The following is an 18,407-nucleotide window of genomic DNA, read 5'->3' as shown; positions in this document are numbered from 1 at the left end:
CGGTTCTCCCAAAGGGGTGCGAACTGGCTGAATCCCACCACTGATATAGGGTCTCCTGTTTGAGCAAGGGGTTGGACTAGATGACCTACAGGGTCCCTTCCAACTCTATTATTCTATTCTAAATGCTAAGCCATGACGTATCTCCTTGTGGATAATTGAGCAAGTCGTTGTCTGAGTTCGCCCAAGTTTCTAACCATTAAAACAGTTCGCAAGTCACATTAGCAGAATCGCAGACAAGCAAATGGTATTTGTGTGGCATTTTCAGTCTCCTAGATAACTGGAAAAAAATGTGGGATGGATGATCCCACTGCTAGATAGATTTGTTGAACAACTATATCCCAGGTGTTGTCCTTAATGGGTCTATATATCCATGTGGAGGGGGGTATGCATGGAGTTATATCAGGGTTTTGCTTGGGCCTAGTGCTCTTTAACATCTTCATAAGTTAGATGAGGGAACAGAAAGGATATCCATAAACTTTGCGGATATCCATAAAGCTGAGGCTGATTGCTAACACTGGAGTAAAGAACCTAACAATTCAATCAGTCAATCAGAACAGAGCTGGAAGGGATCTTGAAGATCATCTAGTCTGACCCCTTGCTCAAGTAGGAGACCCTATATACACAATTTCTGACAGATGGCTGTCCGGTCTTTTCTTAAAAGCCTCCCACAACTTCTGAAGACATGGTGTTCCACTGGTTAATTGTTTTCACTGTTAGGAAATTTCTCCTTAATTCCAGGTTGCTTCTCTTCTTGATTAGTTTTCCATCCATTGTTTCTTGCCTTGCCTTCTGGTGCTTTGGAAAATGACCCCCTCTTCTTTGTGGCAGCCCCTTAGTTATTGGAACACTGCTATTATGTCACCCCCAGCCCTTCTTTTCTCCAGACTGGGTATACACAGTTCCTGCAACCGTTCTTCATATGTTTTAGTCTCCAGGCCTTTTGAATTGAATTTGAATTGAAGAGGGACTTGATAGCCATAAATTTTGGGCCCTATCCAGCCAAACGTTCAGTGTTGAGAAATGTAGTATTCTGTCCTTAGGCAGGGAATAAATAGATGCACAGGTACACGTTAGGCTTCACAGTAGCACTTGCAAGAAGGAACTGGAAGTTTTGGTAAACCACAAATTAGGAATTGTGCTGCAGTTGCCAAAAGGCAGTTTGGGGCTACCGCAATAGAGATATATACTGCACTGGTCCATCTGTACCTGGCTGTATCCAGTTCTGATTGCTACAATCCAAAAAGGACACTTAGGAACTGTAACAAGTTCAAAGAAGACAAGTGAGTACAATAAGGGACTTAGAGGCTAAATCCTACAAACAGTAGTTAAAGGAACTTGACATGTTTAACTTACGGAAGAGGCGGCTATAAGGAGACATGATAACATTCGTCCAATACATGAAGGGATATCGCAGAGTTGAGATATGGATTTATTCGCCACAGCATCTAACGATAAGAAAAGAACTAATGAGTGGAAGCTTTATAGAGAGAACTCCAGACAGTGGTGAAATGTAAAATTTGTTACTACCGGTTCTGTGGGCATGGCTTAGTGGGGGGTAATGTGACTGGGTGGGTGTGGCCAACTTTTTTTTTATTTTTACTTTTAAAAGCATTTTTTCTACAACCTCTTCAGCCAAAGAGGTTGTAGAAAAAATGCTTTTAAAGGCTCTGACGATCCCCAGCTGAGCCGCGCGATCATCAGAGGCTTTTTTTTTTATTTTTAAAAGCATTTTTTCAGCCAAAGAAAAAATGCTTTTAAAAGTAAAAAAAAAAAGCTTCTGATGATTACGTGGCTCATCTGGGCATGGGGGAGGGGGAGGAATTTTTACTACCGGTTCTCCAAACCACCCGCCGCCATTGCTACCGGATCGGGTGATCCGGTCCGAACCGGGAGCATTTCACCCCTGACTCCAGACTATGAATTAACTATGAGAATTCCCTGGGACAGCTATTAAGCAGTGGGAGAGCCTTATGGAAGTCTCCTAAACCAGATATTACTTCCTCCAAACTTGCCAAATAGAACTGTCCTCCTTTAAAATCCATTACCTACTAGCATGATGTGCTCAAGTATGTAAGTTTGTGTGTGCTCATCATTACTTCAAAGGACTAATTAGTATTTACAGTATTCAATTGGGACTGTTTATTGGTTTTTGTCTCTTATTAACCCCTGCTGGGATTGATATTTAGAAGATAGCTATTGTCTTGCTCTTTGTCTAGTGTCCAGCTTTCACTACTCTGGTCTTAAATAAATATATTAAATATATAAATATATAACTTTCATAGCTATATCTTTATGTGCCTTAATTTTATGTAAATTTAGCTTTCGCTTCCTTCCCAAGATTAATGCCCTTTTTATTTCTCTTACACACCATAGTTTCTTTCTTTATTCTTGAACCAAATAGTAACAACAAAACTTTTGTACTATTTTAATCATCAACATTAAATTCATCTGGTTATAACACTGGTTATTATCTTTTTTGTTTTAATTTCAATATTTTACATTTTTCACATTTCATTTTTACTTTCATAACCAACCTTTTAATAATTATTTATTGTCACCTAACAAGATTGGATTATTTCCAATCCTCTATATTTCAAATTATTAGAATCTCGACTCCTGTTTTAATTCCAGCTATTGTCTCTTTCAATTCTATTATTCTATAAAATATTCATTATATTAAATGGGTAATGAGTTTAAGATCTTATCAAAACATTTATTGAATAATGACTTGGTGCAATTTGCACATTCCATTATGTCTCCCCTCCTCCTCTTCTTCCTCCTTCAGTGTTTTCAAATCTCTAGGCCACATACGTCTCCATAACTTTAAAGCAGGGGTGAAATCCAGCAGGTTCTGATAGGTTCTGGAGAACCGGTACCTGGAAATTTTGAGCAGTTCAGAGAACCGGTAGCAGAAATTTTGAGTAGTTCTGAGAACCGGCAAATACCACCTCTGGCTGGCCCCAGAGTGGGGTGGGAATGGGGATTTTGCAGTATCCTTCCCCTGGAGTGGGGTAGGAATGGAGATTTTGCAGTCTCCTTACCCTGCCTCGCCCACAGAACCGGTAGTAAAAAAAATTGGATTTCACCACTGCTCTAAAGTGCCTGCTCTTCTGCAGTTTTAAACAGTTTAGTTGCTCTAGTGCTTTCCTATTTTGTTGCCGGCCTATTTGCATGTTTTTACTTATTTTAATTTAAAAGTGTACATTTTACGTATCTTTCAATGGCTTAAAATATATTTGAAATTATATGACACAGCCGATCCTGTATTACATGTTCTATTTGTTTTTAACAATTTTTGTTCCTAAATAAATGTTATTTCTCCACAGATTTTCTGGCTTTCTATCATTCTGTTTTTAAAGAATTTCATACAGTATTTTCTTTAATTAGAGCTTTGCCATGATTATGACTTCCTTTTACTTTTAAGATTTAATTTTTAGTGCTTATTCAAATATTATTGTGGGATTTGGTTTCTGTTCAATTCTTCTTTATTCCATCACATAGATTCTTTAAGAGTTTAATAAGCCTCTTGTAGATCCAGATAAGAAAACATTTTCCAGGTCATTTTCTTTGCCTGTTATTTGTAGTTCCACTGTAGATACTTTGTTTCAAATAAGACAATATTTGCTCATCTGTTGTTTCCTCAGCAGCATTTTGTGGATATAATCTATCCATATGATCAGACATTATTGACACTGATATTGTAGCTACTAATTTCTCGCTCCATTCTTCAAAGAGCTCCTTTAATATTTCTAATGCAGTTTCATATCATTTTGTAAGTGCCAGTAAACTGACACCAAAGGCAGGCTTGTATTTATTTTCCTTCTACTTAGAATCTTTAGTCCCCCCTCGTGTCTACTTTCTAAAAACATCTCATCTTTATTATGAGCCAAGATAACTAAAATAGCTCTGGTTCTCACAAGAAGCTATTTCTTTTTTATAGCTACCAGTAAGTCCAAAATCTTATAGTAAATCAATTATTCCAAAGTTAATTGTACCCTTAATCCATGTATAACTTTCTTAAATCTTATTTAGCTTTTTGTGGTTTATTCCAAATTCTTTGTTCTTAAGCTTATGATTAATTTTTCTTTGTTCAATGTTAAAGTTAAATGTACTCAGTGACTTTTCAGATGTGTAGTTACAAAGGTCCCTAACAGCTTTTAAATGGTTAACAATTTCCAAGTCTTGCAAACTTACTGTCCTTTAAAAGCTCTGCTGCAGTTCGTCTCCTAATGTTCAAACTTGTGTAAGACCGTTATCCTACAGTCACCTTAGGAAGAGCAGCTGTCTGGAGCACATTTGGGCAACCTTCCTGCTCTCCCCATCCAGAGAGGTTCCAAAGAATCAGCCTATTCACCAGTTCTTCAATATTTGCTGTGGTTGTCAGCTCCGCTTTCACAGAGACATTTTCAGTTTACCATGCCTCCCCAAAACCAGCAATTTCACATTTCCATTAGTTTAAACTTTTCAAGTTTTAAATGCATTTGTTCTTGTAAAATAAGATTACAGATAGCCCTAAATTAACGGCAGTAATTGAGTCCAAAATTTCTGTCACTAAGCAATTTGGTTGTAAAGTACATCATCACATGGCCATGTTGCTTAGCAACAATAATCCTGGGACTGTTCCTGCCAGCTTCTACTACTTTGCCTCAGGAAATGGTAATTCTGAAAGAGGACCTTTATAAAGGGCTTTCTCTAAATTACAAAATATTTATGTGGTTGCTCATGCTGTAAAAATTACTTCACTGACATACAATTTAAAGCACACTGTGTATGTTTTCAAATTGTTTAATTTTAACAGTGCAACAATGTATTTAACAGTGCAACAAAGGAAAGGAAGGAAAGATTGAAGGCAAACGAGGTCCAGGCAGAAGAACATGATGGCTTCAAAATCTAAGGGACTGGTTTGGACAAAACTCAGCAACACTTTTTCGTGCGGCTGCTGATAAAAATAGGATCGCCAACATGATCACCGATGTCCGATGACGGATATGGCACAAGAACAATGTATATTTTTATCTTGAAATACAGAAATTTTCTGTATATCTGAAGAAAGAAAGCATAAGTTACTGAAATATTTACCATTAAGAACCCATCTTGAATACTGATGATCAGCTGTCATTCCACCCAATGTAACAAGTATCAAGATGCAACAAATGCAAAATCACTTGCATCTCAAATTGTGCAAACTATTCTCTGGCATGAGGACTAAGGAGTAAAAAGTTTAATTTAGTGTTCTTTTTTCCTATCCCACTCACAACTAGTAGTAGTTTCACAGTAGTATTCTAAACACTGTATGGAAGGAAGCCTTCAAAACAGATTGTTATAGAACAATGATCAGAGTGGTTAGGTGTAGGATGAAGGGAATATCCTAGACCTCATCACTTAGTTTAGAGCAGGGGTGTAAAAACTGTGGGCCGAATGTGTCACTTGCTGGCTCCTCCCCCTGCCCGGTTTAGCGAAGGGGAAAAGTCCCGATACGTCACGTGATGCTGATGTGACACCGCGAGTTTGACACTCCTGGTTTAGAGTGATAAAAGCACCCTAAGTATGAGAGCAAGTTAATAATAGAGTGCCTATGCAAGTTTGAAAGGTATGGAAGGGACCACCCACCATGAGCAATGTTGTTTTTGGGAAGAAGCATACCATCTTAAATTATTATTATTTTAATGGAATCATTCTAGTTTCAGCACACAGGAGTGGTGTGGTAGCCTAGAGGTGGAGCTCTCGCCTCACAATCAGGAGGCTTTGAGTTCGATCCTAGGTAGAGCCAGATATTTCACTTTCTGGGCACAATGAGAATATATCTGCTGAACAAATCTCTGCATTGGTTGACAGAAAAGGCATCTGGCCAGTAAACACTCTGCTAGCTTCATTCAGTTGCCCAGACTCCACCCTGTAAAGGATTATGGGGTTGTTAAATGATGATGATGATGATTCTATAGTTTCAGGACACAAAATATGAGAAAGCAATTATCAATATTTTATTTTAACAACAAACATGAAAAATTATTTGGGAAATGCTCCAAAGCCTTTGTTTGATATTTATGGGTTTCCCCCCCCTCTGGCTCCATCTCCCTCCCCCAATTTTAGATTGTAAATTAAAAAAAAATGTTGATAATTTGGGCAATGCAACTTCCACAGCTTAAAATAAAGGCATACATTAAAAAAAAAAAGGAGCAGTAGGTCCAATTCCACTTTATCTGTCTGGGCGAGCCATTCCTGGTCTGGTTGGTACCATCATGGGTCTGGATGGAGGTCTCATCATTGGTGGCCCTGGCATCATTGGCATATGTCCTCCCATAGGTGGCCTCATTCCTGGAGCTATAAAAGCAAAGAAAACACAACATAAAAGAATGTAGCCCTAATTTATAGGCCAATATGTCACAATGCTTATCAAATTGTGATGAAAAGGATCTTTCAATGTCTGTGGAGCGCTTTGTGTTTTCTTTACATTTTGCAACACAAAAATGAATTCCAAGAAAATGTTTTAAGTGGTTTCCAAGATCTTATAAATCTTTGCAGAACCAATGTATTGTTTCATAGTCTTGCACAAGGATGCATATTTATCTGTTCATTCAAATACTATTCCTCTCTGTCTGTGGTCACTTGTATTCTATTGTGCACTATTCTTAAGGCCTTCAAGTGATTTTTCAGTGCAAATAGCAGAGCGCCTCACAGGAAAATAGGCAGCAAGAAAGCAATCTTCTATGAATGGAACCCTTTTTAACAGAGAAGATATATGGGCCCAAAGTACTATATTACACATTTATTTAAATTACGGTAATTATTCTTTTTAAACATGCTCTAAATTGGATGTCTTCCATAATCCTGATAATGCTCTCAAACTTTCAGAATTGCAGCTACCATATATTATAGTAGGCTACAATACAATAGGCTACAAGGCTACAGTAAAGCAAGGTATCACAGATACCTGAATTTTCCTCCTCCTCCCCGGTTCACCGGAAAGCAGGCAACAGTTTTTGCATTGGAAAAGGAATGAGAGATGGAAAAAATGAATAGAGCTACAGTATTATTATACGTATCCGTAAATGTGGCATATGGCTTTTATGGCCATGTTGGCTGCTGCTGCACTGGTGTGATTCAGCAGAGCGGGGGTGGGGGTGGGGAGAGAGAAACAAATGGGGAGAAGCAGCTCAGATATGGTTTGGGAGTACAGCCATGTTGCCATGAAAGCAGAAAACGTGCCCAGGCTGCTAGGCAGAACTGTTGTGGGACAGATGGAGGCAAAATTCTCACTGGCTAAACCTAATATACAGTGCTTGTGTTCTAAAGCCCAGGAGGGAAACTCATTTCCTCAGTTACTGGGGAAAATGCTGCTGGTTTGAGAGAGAACATTGCCACATTTGAGCCTGTATCATTTTGATGCATTGGGACCAGTAAGTTATTTTGGGGTAATTGTGCAGGAAATTGGCGTCTGGAGAAAGACATTGCTATGAGCATGCTGGATTGTTGCAGTGAGTTGTTCTTTTCTGGCTTCAGAGGGAGGGGAAGAGTGAAGACATTACCTGGAAGCTTTCCTGAGAGAAACAAAGAACTAAAAAGAGGGAAGTGCTTCACTCCAAACCCAGGATAGACCAGATTCATGAAACAGACACTGTGTAAAAGTTACTTTATTACTAGTAAAATTATCGTAACTTTAGTAATAGAATTTTGCAAGTCTGAATGTGCTTTTCCCTCTTCTATCTTCATATAAATTGAGGGCGGGGGGACGGGACTCTGAGTGTTTCACAAATCTTTCTTGATATGGTCTCAAACCACATTTATCTGATTCTTTCTTCGATAGTGGGAGTCCCCTTTGTTTGTCAAGGTTATCCTATCTACCTTCTATATGACAGAGGGAGATAACTACATGGAGACTCCAGGAAAACCTCAAACCTGGAAAGGATGGCAGAAGACCCGGAGGGAAGTACATCTTGCAATATAAACATAGAGAAAGCTATGGAAGCATTGAGAAAGTTTTTAAACAAAGAGATTTAATCAGTCAATTCCCTTCTCAGTCTCACTGAAAAGAGTGGAAAAAGGAGTGAGTTAATAGGTAAGTAACTGAATTGATAGCAAAAGCTCTGGAAGAGAATAAAAAGAAGAGGGAGCAAGAGTTTTTGAAAAGTTTGAACAAACCACCGCCATAATATAATGTAATACATAGCAAAAGCCTCCTGCATTGCAACGCTTAAAATCAGCTTAAAATCAGCTGTAAAAGTATCATCAGCTGTGCTGTGGCAGGAAACCTTATAATTTCAAATTGCTAATTTTTTTTTCAATTTTTAAAGTAAGACACTTTGTAATTTATTAATTCCTCCTACAGTGTTAAGGCTTCAAATTCCACCAAGCCAAAATCAGAGCAAGTGCTCCACTCCTCTCTTCCAGGAAAGGAATGGCAAACAGAAAATGGCTCTGTGAAAGTGGAGCTGATGACTGTGGCAAAGACCAAGAAATCAGTGAGTAAATGGGTTCCTTAGAACCTCCCTGGATAAGGAGAGGATAAAAGAACATATGTGCTTCAGATGGCTGCTCAACACAAGGACAATGGTTTTCTTCAGGTTTGAACCCTTTAAGATGATCCTCTTGCTCACAAGCGGGATAAGGCTTTTAAATAGCACTAAATTCACAAATCTCACTTTTCTAATCACTTTCAGAAAATGCTCATTAACTACTTTTCAGCTATTATAGACCTTCGGAACAAGTTGGAAAATGCTGGATAAGTCTACCTGCAATAGCAATAGTACTTAGACTTATATACTGCTTCATAGTGCTTTTACAGCCCTATCTAAGCAGTTTACAGAGTCAGCATATTGCCTCCAATAATCTGGGTCCTCATTCCTGAATGAAAGAAATTTTTAATCATAAGCTTAAGAATTTAAATAATCTGAAATAAATAGCGAAAACCTAATTATTTTGATCTTATAAATAGACTAAGGGTCCAGATAAAATTGGAATATTGAAACTTGTACAATAAGATACTGGAATTACAAAGAACAAATAACTTTTTGTGGGAAATAGATTGTTTTGATTTTTACAAAATATAATGATAGACAATTTCATGATTTCAAAAACTGGACACTAGAGGGGACTAAAGTTCTTAGAAGAAAAATTTACAATCATATAATGTGATGTAAAGCATTATAACAAAAATACTGAAGATTTTTGAAAAATGGAATCAGAAAATAGTAGCCACAATATCAACAATGTCAATAGTGATGTCTGTTTCTATGGATAGACTATGCCCAAAAGGTGTTATGAAGAAATGACAGAACCAATTTTATCTGACAAAACAGAGAAGGTAACTAAAGTAGATTTTCAACTGACAGGCCAAGAAATGGATGTTTCACTGGATCTACAAATAAAATTGGCTGAGGTTTTAAAATTTAAAAAAGAAACACAAATGACAAACAAATAGAGTGGCCTGGATTTTTCTCATTGAATTTACAAAAGAGGTTTGTTAAAGCCTTGAAGAACTCTGTTCAATGGGACAAAGAAATAAAGAGAAATCAAATCTACAGTATGCCATACTTGAATGAACTAAAGATTAAAACTATTAGAAGTAAAGGAAGACAACGTTGATTTATTTGTAAAAGAAAGGTTAAACAAGATATCTTGTTCTAGCAACTCCTTATGGACTTTCCTCTGACACAAGGCCTGAAAAGATGATTTTTTAATGGATTTGTTTATAGATAAGAAATAGAATACAGGATGGAGAGATAAGTCTGTAACCTTACAGGGAGGGTCTAGATTTACAAAGTTTATTTACTTGTTGTAATAAAGATCACAAGTTGCTTCTTTATACATTTCTTATTATATTCTTACTTCTTTCATCTCTTTTCTTGTACATTTTACTCTTCTATTCTCTTTTCTTTTTTAAGTTTAGTTTGTATTATACTTTTACAAACAAAAATCTTAATAAAAATTACACACAATAACAGTTGCGCCAGTACAACCGCCTCAAGTGGTTTTTCTATATGCTCTATTTTGATATTAGTAGTCCAGCCAAATTGTTCTGAAATAAAACAAATTCTTCTAAAGCTTTTATTGCATCTTTATTTGCTCGGAAGGCCTCGCAATGATCTACACCAGAGCATGAAAGAAGAAGAAAAATTCCAACCTCTTCAGAAGAAAAGCACACTACAAAAATGTGTATTGTCTTTTTTAGAGTCCCACTTAATAAATGAAATACAGCAAAACAAGATTAAGAGGAAGGAAGGAAAGAAGGAAGGAAATAAAATATCACATATAGTTTTAGCCTATATTTTCTTCCTTCTGTAAACCTACGTACATTATATATTTGATCAGTGAGAGAAGCTAGTAAAGTAACTCCAAAGTATAGACGTCTGAAAATTCTAGAAAAGACATACTGGGAGTTTCCCTGTGCAGTAACAATAAGGGCCAATCTTTATTCTTAAACTTTCTAGCTCATTCTTCTACAATGGTACTGGTAGTGTCCTGTTTTTTTCATGGTAATTTCTTGTGGCAACCCACAATATACCATTTCTAAAGATTTTTCCTTGCTATGGCACAGTCCAAATCTTGATCCTTGATAGATGTCACTAGCCACCTTATAATATGCAGGTTTGCTGTTCCAGAAAAAGGATATAATGTACAGCTAGTACATTACATACACATCTTCAGAATAGGAAGATGTAAGCATTTATTCAATCTATAACCTACCAGGTCCAACTGGCATCATTCCTGGAGGAGGTGGTCCCATCATTGGCATCATTGGTGGTCCACCCATATGGGGTGCTGGCATCATACCAGGCCGTGGAGGACCAGCTAAAGTATAGAAAAAAACAAATATGTCAATCAGTCTTATATATCAATTCAGTATCTCAAAATGTGAAAACATTTTAGTTGTGTTAAAGTTTATGTACAAATAGCAAGTGCCTATTGGATAACTTACTAGGAACGGAACAATATTCTTTAAAACGAATAACCAACTAATATTAAAATAAAATAATATAGTATTCTCTTAGATTTTTATACATAGATTTATCAGAAATAGAGTAACAATATTCATACATACGGATATTAGGCGGTGGTGGTATCATTGCTCCCCCAGGAGGTGGAGCAGAGAACGGGGTAGGTGGGATTTTGCCTTGCTGAAATGCAGCCGCTGTATTAATGGGGAAAAATGGAAAGATATAAATATTAACAGACTACTGAAAAAATATTTTCCAATTATTGTACAACATATACAATGCAATTCTGTAAAGTTTCAAATAATCCAACTTATTAAGGTATACAATTGTCTGGATTTATTTCTTAATGAAAGTATTTAATTTCAAAATCAAATTCTATCTATTTCATCAATTTTAAGTGAAATTTTCAAGTATAAAAATAAGAGATTACCATATAACACACAAATACTTTTTCCAAGCTTCCACTTTTTCCACAATTTGTATGCTGATACAAATTCTGTGAGAATTATTCCCAGCTAAATCTGAAATCCTAAATACCGTATATTTACTAACAAGTTGCAGTGAACACAATTTCCATGTAAAATATTCATGAAGACACTGAAAGCAGTGAGTAAATAAAATAGAGTTGCTTTTCAAAACCTCAAACAAGGTACCAATGTGTTCAGAAAATTTCAAATTAAAAATAATTTTCTAAATATTTTAAAACAAACAAAACCAAATAATATCAGTTTTGTACAAAGAATATTCAATATTTTTTATGAAATGCTGACTATATCAAGGGTTTTCTTTTAGGAATTTAGAATATGCATTCAATATTTTCCACTAAAATACAGCAGTTATTTCTACCCAGCATGGGCTATAAATTTTTAGAATCCGTTTCTAGTACAGGAAGCTGAGGAAGATTTTCTATAGACTCTAATCAGCAGGTAAAGAAAGCATGTAGAACATGACTTTTGAAATTCTTTCTAAACCCCTTAATGTTCTGGATTACATGACCAGTAAGGAAAGGTTCTAATGGAGGAGGTGGCAAGAATCCAAGTTGCTACCTAAATCCTTTTATCATGGGGATACATTGAGAGTCCATTGGAGCTGGGTGGCAAACTGCAGACTACAGGAACCTCCAAATAAATAAACCTCCTATGGCAAATAAAGGTTAAATAAATATATTTATTTCTCAGCAGTCCTCAACGAGATCCAGTCTATTTTCAAAGTTTAGATTTCTTTTGCCAGTTCTCCCCAGCACTTAATTTGGACCTATTCCTTATAGACCAAATTTATGTCTGCCATACATTGTCCACCAGTTTATGGACAGTTACTCTGCTGTCAAACACAATCCTAAACAGCTTTACATACAGTAATTTCATTCCAATGTTTTGAGAGATTAAAACAAAACCGTGTCTGTACTTCATACCAGAACTTCAGGACTGAGAAATACAAAGCAATATTTGAAATAAGACTTACTTGTTTTATCTATCAGGCTCTGTGCTTGTTCTTCCATCCATTTTTGATAGTAATCTTTCACATTCTCTTTATGTTTCCTGCCACTGCAATGGGTTTTCCTCACAGATGGCTGGAAGAAAAGAACACCCCATTACTCTCCAAACACTCATTATACTTATAAACCCAAAATTTATCTCCCATGCATGTATCTGGTCACAAAAATAGCTTCGGAATAAATTCTCACAGCCTTTAAAATTTACATTTATGTTACATGAGTTCATTTCTCTCTCATTGCTTTAAGTATAACTGCAATTAAACACATATTTAAATAGTTGAAGCATGAGTATCTAAACAAATTCATTCTCATCACTTCTTTACACCTGCCTACAAACACATTAAATAATCAGTTTTAAATTCCAATTCTTAACTAAGGAATATAATCAGAACTAATAAGTGAATGGAAAAATAATTTTAAATTTCTGATCATAACACTGTTAAAATTTCTACTTACAGAGTCATGGGTGAGATAAGTATCACAGTAATCACAATAAAACCTGAAAGGCAAAACAAATATTCATAGGAAGTAGGAGTAATTTGCTACTAGGTTCTTTAATACGTGTTAGAAAATGGTTATCAGATTTCAGTAAGCCAACCAATTTAATTCTTTGCTTTTGTAGTAAAAGCATATTTTTCTTCAAAAATCTTAAATGTTCAGTTGCATTTACTTCAAATGTATTACTAAAGCTATATCTATGTCCATCAATTCTCTGTAATAGTTTAACAATCCTAGCGATAAAATTAGGAGGAAAAAAAATTGTCTCTCATGTTTGTATATAAATAATCACACAATAAAATGTATCAGTTAGAATCAGCTGTTTTAACAGCTAGGCTCTAGCAATCTTAGACCCAATTCCTGATTCTGAAAACATCAATCATACACAATTCATTTCAGCAAATAGCCAAAATGGAAAGAGGCTGCTGTTAGTATCTAATGCACTTGGCAGCCAAGGAAATTTATATTCCTGGAAATGTGTTTCCACAAAGAGAGAAAAAGAAGGGGAGAAACTTCAACCGCAAATATTGGAGGAAAACCTAAAGCGATGTTCAGATAGAAATCCATTTAACCAAGCAATAAGAGACGCTTATTCGTATTACAGAGTCTTCTATTTCGGAACACATTCTCCCACCCAGCCGTCCTGCATTTTCATCTCTAATCTACCCAGTTCACTCACTTCGGCATGTTAACTCCAGGCGATGCGATTCCGACTCCCGCAAACGTTTATAGGAAATGACGTTTTTGTTGCGCGACGTAGTTTTTTTAACATACATAAACAGCACTTCCGGTAAGCGTTAAACATTTCGATCGGTAAGACTCTGTCGGCTTGTGCAAAAGAGTTTCCTCCGTGGCAGAAACTTTGCCGCAGGTGGAAAGTGCTCAGCGATGATAACTGTGGTTGTACCTAAATGATGTATGTTGACGTTTTATAGATTGCGGAGGTTTCTGCTTCGTACTCCCAATTTTCAATTTTCAAGTTCAATTTTCTTTATTCGCAGTCAGTAAATCAATAATCGGGGATTATGTAAGAATTGTAGCTCAATCATTTTGGGATACATCTGGTTATAGTTCACAATATAAAGGAATGGGGCGGGAAGGGATTACGGAGGAAAGAAGGTATTTAACCTTAGTCTAATAGGGTTTTGAGATTCAGAAATTGTATCAAGATCGATTGTTAATAGATCAATCAATTTGCACTTGGTGATGTAAATATTTTCCTAATTATAGAAATAACAGCTCTTGTTCTTTTTTTGCCTACCACTGTTGTTTAAAGGTTTTTGCCAGTGATAGACATATTAATTGGTGCAATATCCTAGTTGTGATTTCAGTATGGGAACATAAATTTGCACACACAACTTTTAACAGATTAACAGAGTTGGAAGGGATCTTGTAGGTCATCTAGTCCAACCCCCCCAAGCAGGAGACCCTACTACACCATTTCTGACAGATGACAGTTCAGTCTCTTCTTGAAAGCTTCCAGTGATGAAGCTCCCACAACTTCAGAAGGCAAGTTGTTTCCATTGGTTGATTGCTTTCGGCAAAAAAATTCTCCTTATTTCTAGGTTGAATCTCTCCTTGATCAGTCTCCATCTATTATTCCTTGTCTGGCCTTCGGGTGCCTTGGAAAATAGCTAACTGTAAACTGTCGGTTGATGGCCTTAACTGTAACCCATATAGTGGGTAAAAATGTGCGACAGCTGAAATAAGCAGATGTAATCAATTAGTGTGCAGAACTCACTGACAGATAAAAAAGGAACAAAAGCTGAACCAACCAAGCTATATTTCCTTCAGTAATATACTTTAATATTAACATCTGGAAGTCATCTAGAACAAAACGACCAGCCGCATCAGTTTCTGTGTGAATCAAACCAGCTGATATTCATCAGAAATACAGAAATAGAATGGATTAAAGTATTAACAGTCAAAAACTTCAAGAACTGTTGTAACTAATATTTCATATTTCAGAAAAATTTGCAGCAGCCGATGAACTAAATTTGACAGTTGGACAATACTAGGAGAGTAGAGCAAATCCTAAATCTTCCATAAGTCCTACTACCCATGTTGAGATTTTTGAAATAATTGGCAAAGTACTGACTTTTCTGTTTATTATGCTTTCCTCCCAATAATGAATGAAAATTACTAATATGACTGCTTTTCCCCACAATGATATCTCACTGTTTAGAACAGACAGCAGACAATCGAGTCAATTCCCCCCTTCCTGCCTCAGTTAGTTGACTTGGCATTAGTTAACAAAGTTATAATTCTTATAGTATTTGTATTTGCAAGGTGCTATACATGGGGCTGCCTTTGAAGTCCATCCGGAAGTTACAGCAGGTTCAAAATGTGGCAGTGCTAGTAGTAATAGTCACTACTTGTGCTCATGTGTCACTGCTGCTACTTAAGTTCCATTTGCTATCAGTTGGCTTTTAGGTGGTAAGTCTTTATAACTCTTCTATACATTTGGGCAGAGTGGGTATGCACCAGGTCTCTTCTATACTAAAGTCTCAGGACTTAGCAAGTGTGTCTTAGGAAGTGTGCTGTTCCATACTCTGGAACAGCATCCCTTCAGAAATTCTGATGACGCCTATTCTTCTGGGGTTCTGAAAAGCCCTTAAAACTTGGTTTTGTTCCTTGGTGTAGAGTAAATGTGTCGGGGAGGGAGGGTTGCATCGTGCTTTATACTGTTTTAGTTTGGACTGTTTTTAATTGTTTTAACTTTGCATTAGATTTTGTAAGCCAAAGAGTCTGTTGGTGTGGGTTCAATGAAATAAATAGTGGAATATATGATACAAATATATACGTAAGTCAAATAGTAATGCAAATATGAAGTACCTATCTTGTATAAAATAATTAACTTGGAATCAACTTTTTATTATTAATCATGTAATTATTTAATGTTGACAATTTAGCTGTTTAACAACCAAGTAGATGAATTACTTTGAAATATATATCATGGCATACCTTTCTTTATACAATTTATCCACTGCTTCAGTTCCAATGGACTCTAGTTGGTTTATAGATATTAGTCATACATAACAATCATACATACAGCAAATTGCATTTGATCATTAAAATTGAGTGAGAGCTTTTTCATACTTAAAGTATAAACTTCCACAATTGCTCATCACAATTATTTATTTACATAATTAATCATTTATATATTTATACTTTGGTTTTTTACTTTGCATTTATTTATAAATAATTAGATGAGTATTGTGAACTGCGCTACCAATTCTTGGGTTTTTTTTTCTTTTTAATGAAATGTTGGTTTTCCTTTTTGGCAAACCTAGATTATAATTAACTACTAGATTCTTGCTAAATATTCACATTTATTTAGGATTAAAAATCTTCACTGAATTTAATGGAATTTATTTCAGTTTCAGCTTCATCAATTACAATAAGTACTAAATGGGTATTTTATTTTTCTATCTCAGAGAGTTAAGAATTTCACTGTGATAAAAATAAACAGCCTTATTAATAACCAATAAAAATTGAGTGGGCAGTAAACAGATGTAGAAGTAGGTTTTATAGATGGCTTGCTGAATATTGGAAATGGTTACTCTCATATTTTATAGAAAATAAAATTAAAACTTTAAAAACCATTATCAAACATTTATCTGTTGTGGTCTCATTTTTTTCAAATGCAAAACATGAATATTCCTTTGTGTATAATGAAGTTTTCATTCAGTTTTTTATATCTGCCATGAAACACAAAATGCAACTCATTTCATAAGGTGCAAGTAATCTGAACCAGTTTCTTAACCATCTTTGTGGTATCTGTATCCCATTCTTTTTTAATGACCAAAACAACAACAACAAAATCCAATGGCTCAGTTAGAAGGGGAGGGGGAAGAAAAAAGAGACCATAAAATTAAAAAAATGTTGTTAGCCTTCCGTTTCTTTGTCAAAAGTCCGGAAGCAAATGTTAACATAGTCTCTTCCAGATTTCAGGCAAAAGACAGAAGGTGGGGTCATTTGAAAGATGACCTATAATGTATACTGCAAATAAGAACTATGGCAATAGTCTAAGAGTTATGTGTTTATGGAAAATCAGATCTGTAGGATATAAAATATGATTTAGGAAATGCAATTGGTAATCAACGAATTTCCTCTTATTTGCACGGGATTGATTCACCGAGTTAAATGTCCTTCCTGTCCAAACAGGAAAAAAAAAAACCACACACACAATACAAAAACAATAGAGCAACAAATACTTTAGTGACTTTCATGCACACGGAAGTTAGAAATCCCATGAGATTCCATGGAAGTCCCCAAACAAAGACGGGCAAGGCTCAGTGCGATCTAAGGTTACTATACTACTACTGCAGCTCAAAGGTTTTACAAAGTTTCTTTTGAGCAGAACTCGGCTCCTTCGTGAACTTGATTCTCTGGTCTTGGAAGGCAGTAAAAGGGAAGTAAATTTTCCACTCTCCCTTTCCAAGGAAACGTTTGAATTTCTCCGTCGAGTCTCCAGCCCTGACTCAGCCCAGCTTCCGAGCCCCCCACGCAGCTTCAGTCGGGGATTGTCACTAGCCGAGACCCCGAGTGGGGAAAAAAAAGCGCTTAACAACGTTTTTCTTTCATTTGAAAGGTTTGTATTTTGATCCACCGGGGCTGACGTCATCACGTTTGTGAAATCACGGTACGTGCTGACGTTACGCCGCGGCATCGGCGTGCTTTGCGTGCTGTTCGCTCACTCGCTCGCTCGTTCTCCCTCACCCCCCCCCTCCACCCCCACCCCCCCATGCAGCTTTGAGCAGGCGGCAGCGGCGGCTCACGGGCAGCCCGGGGCCTAGTGGAAGGGGCCGGGCTGGCGCGGGAAGAAGGGGTCGCGCCGCCATGGAGGGGATGGACGTGGATCTGGACGCCGAGCTGATGCAGAAGTTCAGCTGTCTGGGAACCACCGACAAGGACGTGCTCATTGGCGAATTTCAGCGGCTCCTTGGCTTTCAGCTCAGCCCGGCTGGCTGCGCCTTCTTCCTGGACATGACGAACTGGTACACCGCTGGGAGGAGCGGGACGGGATGGGACCAGGGCGACGGGTAGTTGGAGAAGTGGGGAGGGCGGTTGGCCGTCTCGGGAGGGCCGAGTTGGAGAGGTGGGAAACTCACTTTGCCAGGCCCAGCTTGTTCTTCCGAGCCCCACACTGCCCACAAGGGAAGTTACCCCGCTAATGGAGCGCGGTCGAGAATTTGTCCACGGACTTAACCCTGTTAGGTGAGGAGTAATGTCAGGCGGAGCAGCTCTGTCAGATGTAAACAACCCTGTGATGTGACGCTTCTTCACTTGCAGGACAAGTCATACAGGTGCAGTCACCTTATCCCTACAAGGCGTCGTGTGAGGCCTTCTTCCTATAGTGGGTCAGGCTTCCTACACTAGGGCTCAAATCCCGGTTTTTGCTCGACCTGTCTTGTTCTTTGTAACCGGTTCCATCACATTGTGGGTTGTTTTTTTTTTTAATGGTCTCTGTTGCTTAA

The 18,407-nt window shown here is 37.2% G+C and overlaps 2 protein-coding genes across 6 annotated transcripts in view; one reads left to right on the top strand and one right to left on the bottom strand.

Moving 5' to 3' along the window:
- Positions 1-5,959: 5,959 nt before the first annotated feature.
- Positions 5,960-13,653, bottom strand: SNRPC (small nuclear ribonucleoprotein polypeptide C). Its single transcript, XM_070939711.1, has 6 exons — positions 13,607-13,653; positions 12,886-12,928; positions 12,396-12,504; positions 11,039-11,128; positions 10,684-10,788; positions 5,960-6,321 (listed from the first exon to the last, which is right to left on the bottom strand). The coding sequence occupies exons 1-6, from the start codon at positions 13,612-13,614 to the stop codon at positions 6,197-6,199; spliced, it is 480 nt and encodes a 159-aa protein (XP_070795812.1). The 5' UTR covers positions 13,615-13,653; the 3' UTR covers positions 5,960-6,196.
- Positions 13,654-17,686: 4,033 nt separating this feature from the next.
- ILRUN (inflammation and lipid regulator with UBA-like and NBR1-like domains) overlaps positions 17,687-18,407 on the top strand; it is a 58,105-nt gene continuing 57,384 nt past the window's right edge. For all 5 annotated transcript variants that reach the window (XR_011600261.1, XR_011600260.1, XM_070941500.1 and 2 more), the window contains exon 1: positions 17,687-17,927. Coding sequence is in view for 3 of the 5 variants with exons in the window: in XM_070941500.1 (XP_070797601.1) it covers positions 17,770-17,927 (158 nt within the window). In the remaining 2 variants the exon portion in view is untranslated. The remainder of the gene's footprint in view (positions 17,928-18,407) is intronic.

This window comes from Pituophis catenifer, unplaced genomic scaffold (genome assembly GCF_029215685.1).
Source record: "Pituophis catenifer annectens isolate HBS135680 unplaced genomic scaffold, rPitCat1.0.hap2 SCAF_3, whole genome shotgun sequence".
NCBI lineage: Eukaryota > Metazoa > Chordata > Lepidosauria > Squamata > Colubridae > Pituophis > Pituophis catenifer.
The sequence above is the reverse complement of the archived record's forward strand: the minus strand, read 5'-3'. Positions and strand labels throughout refer to the sequence as shown.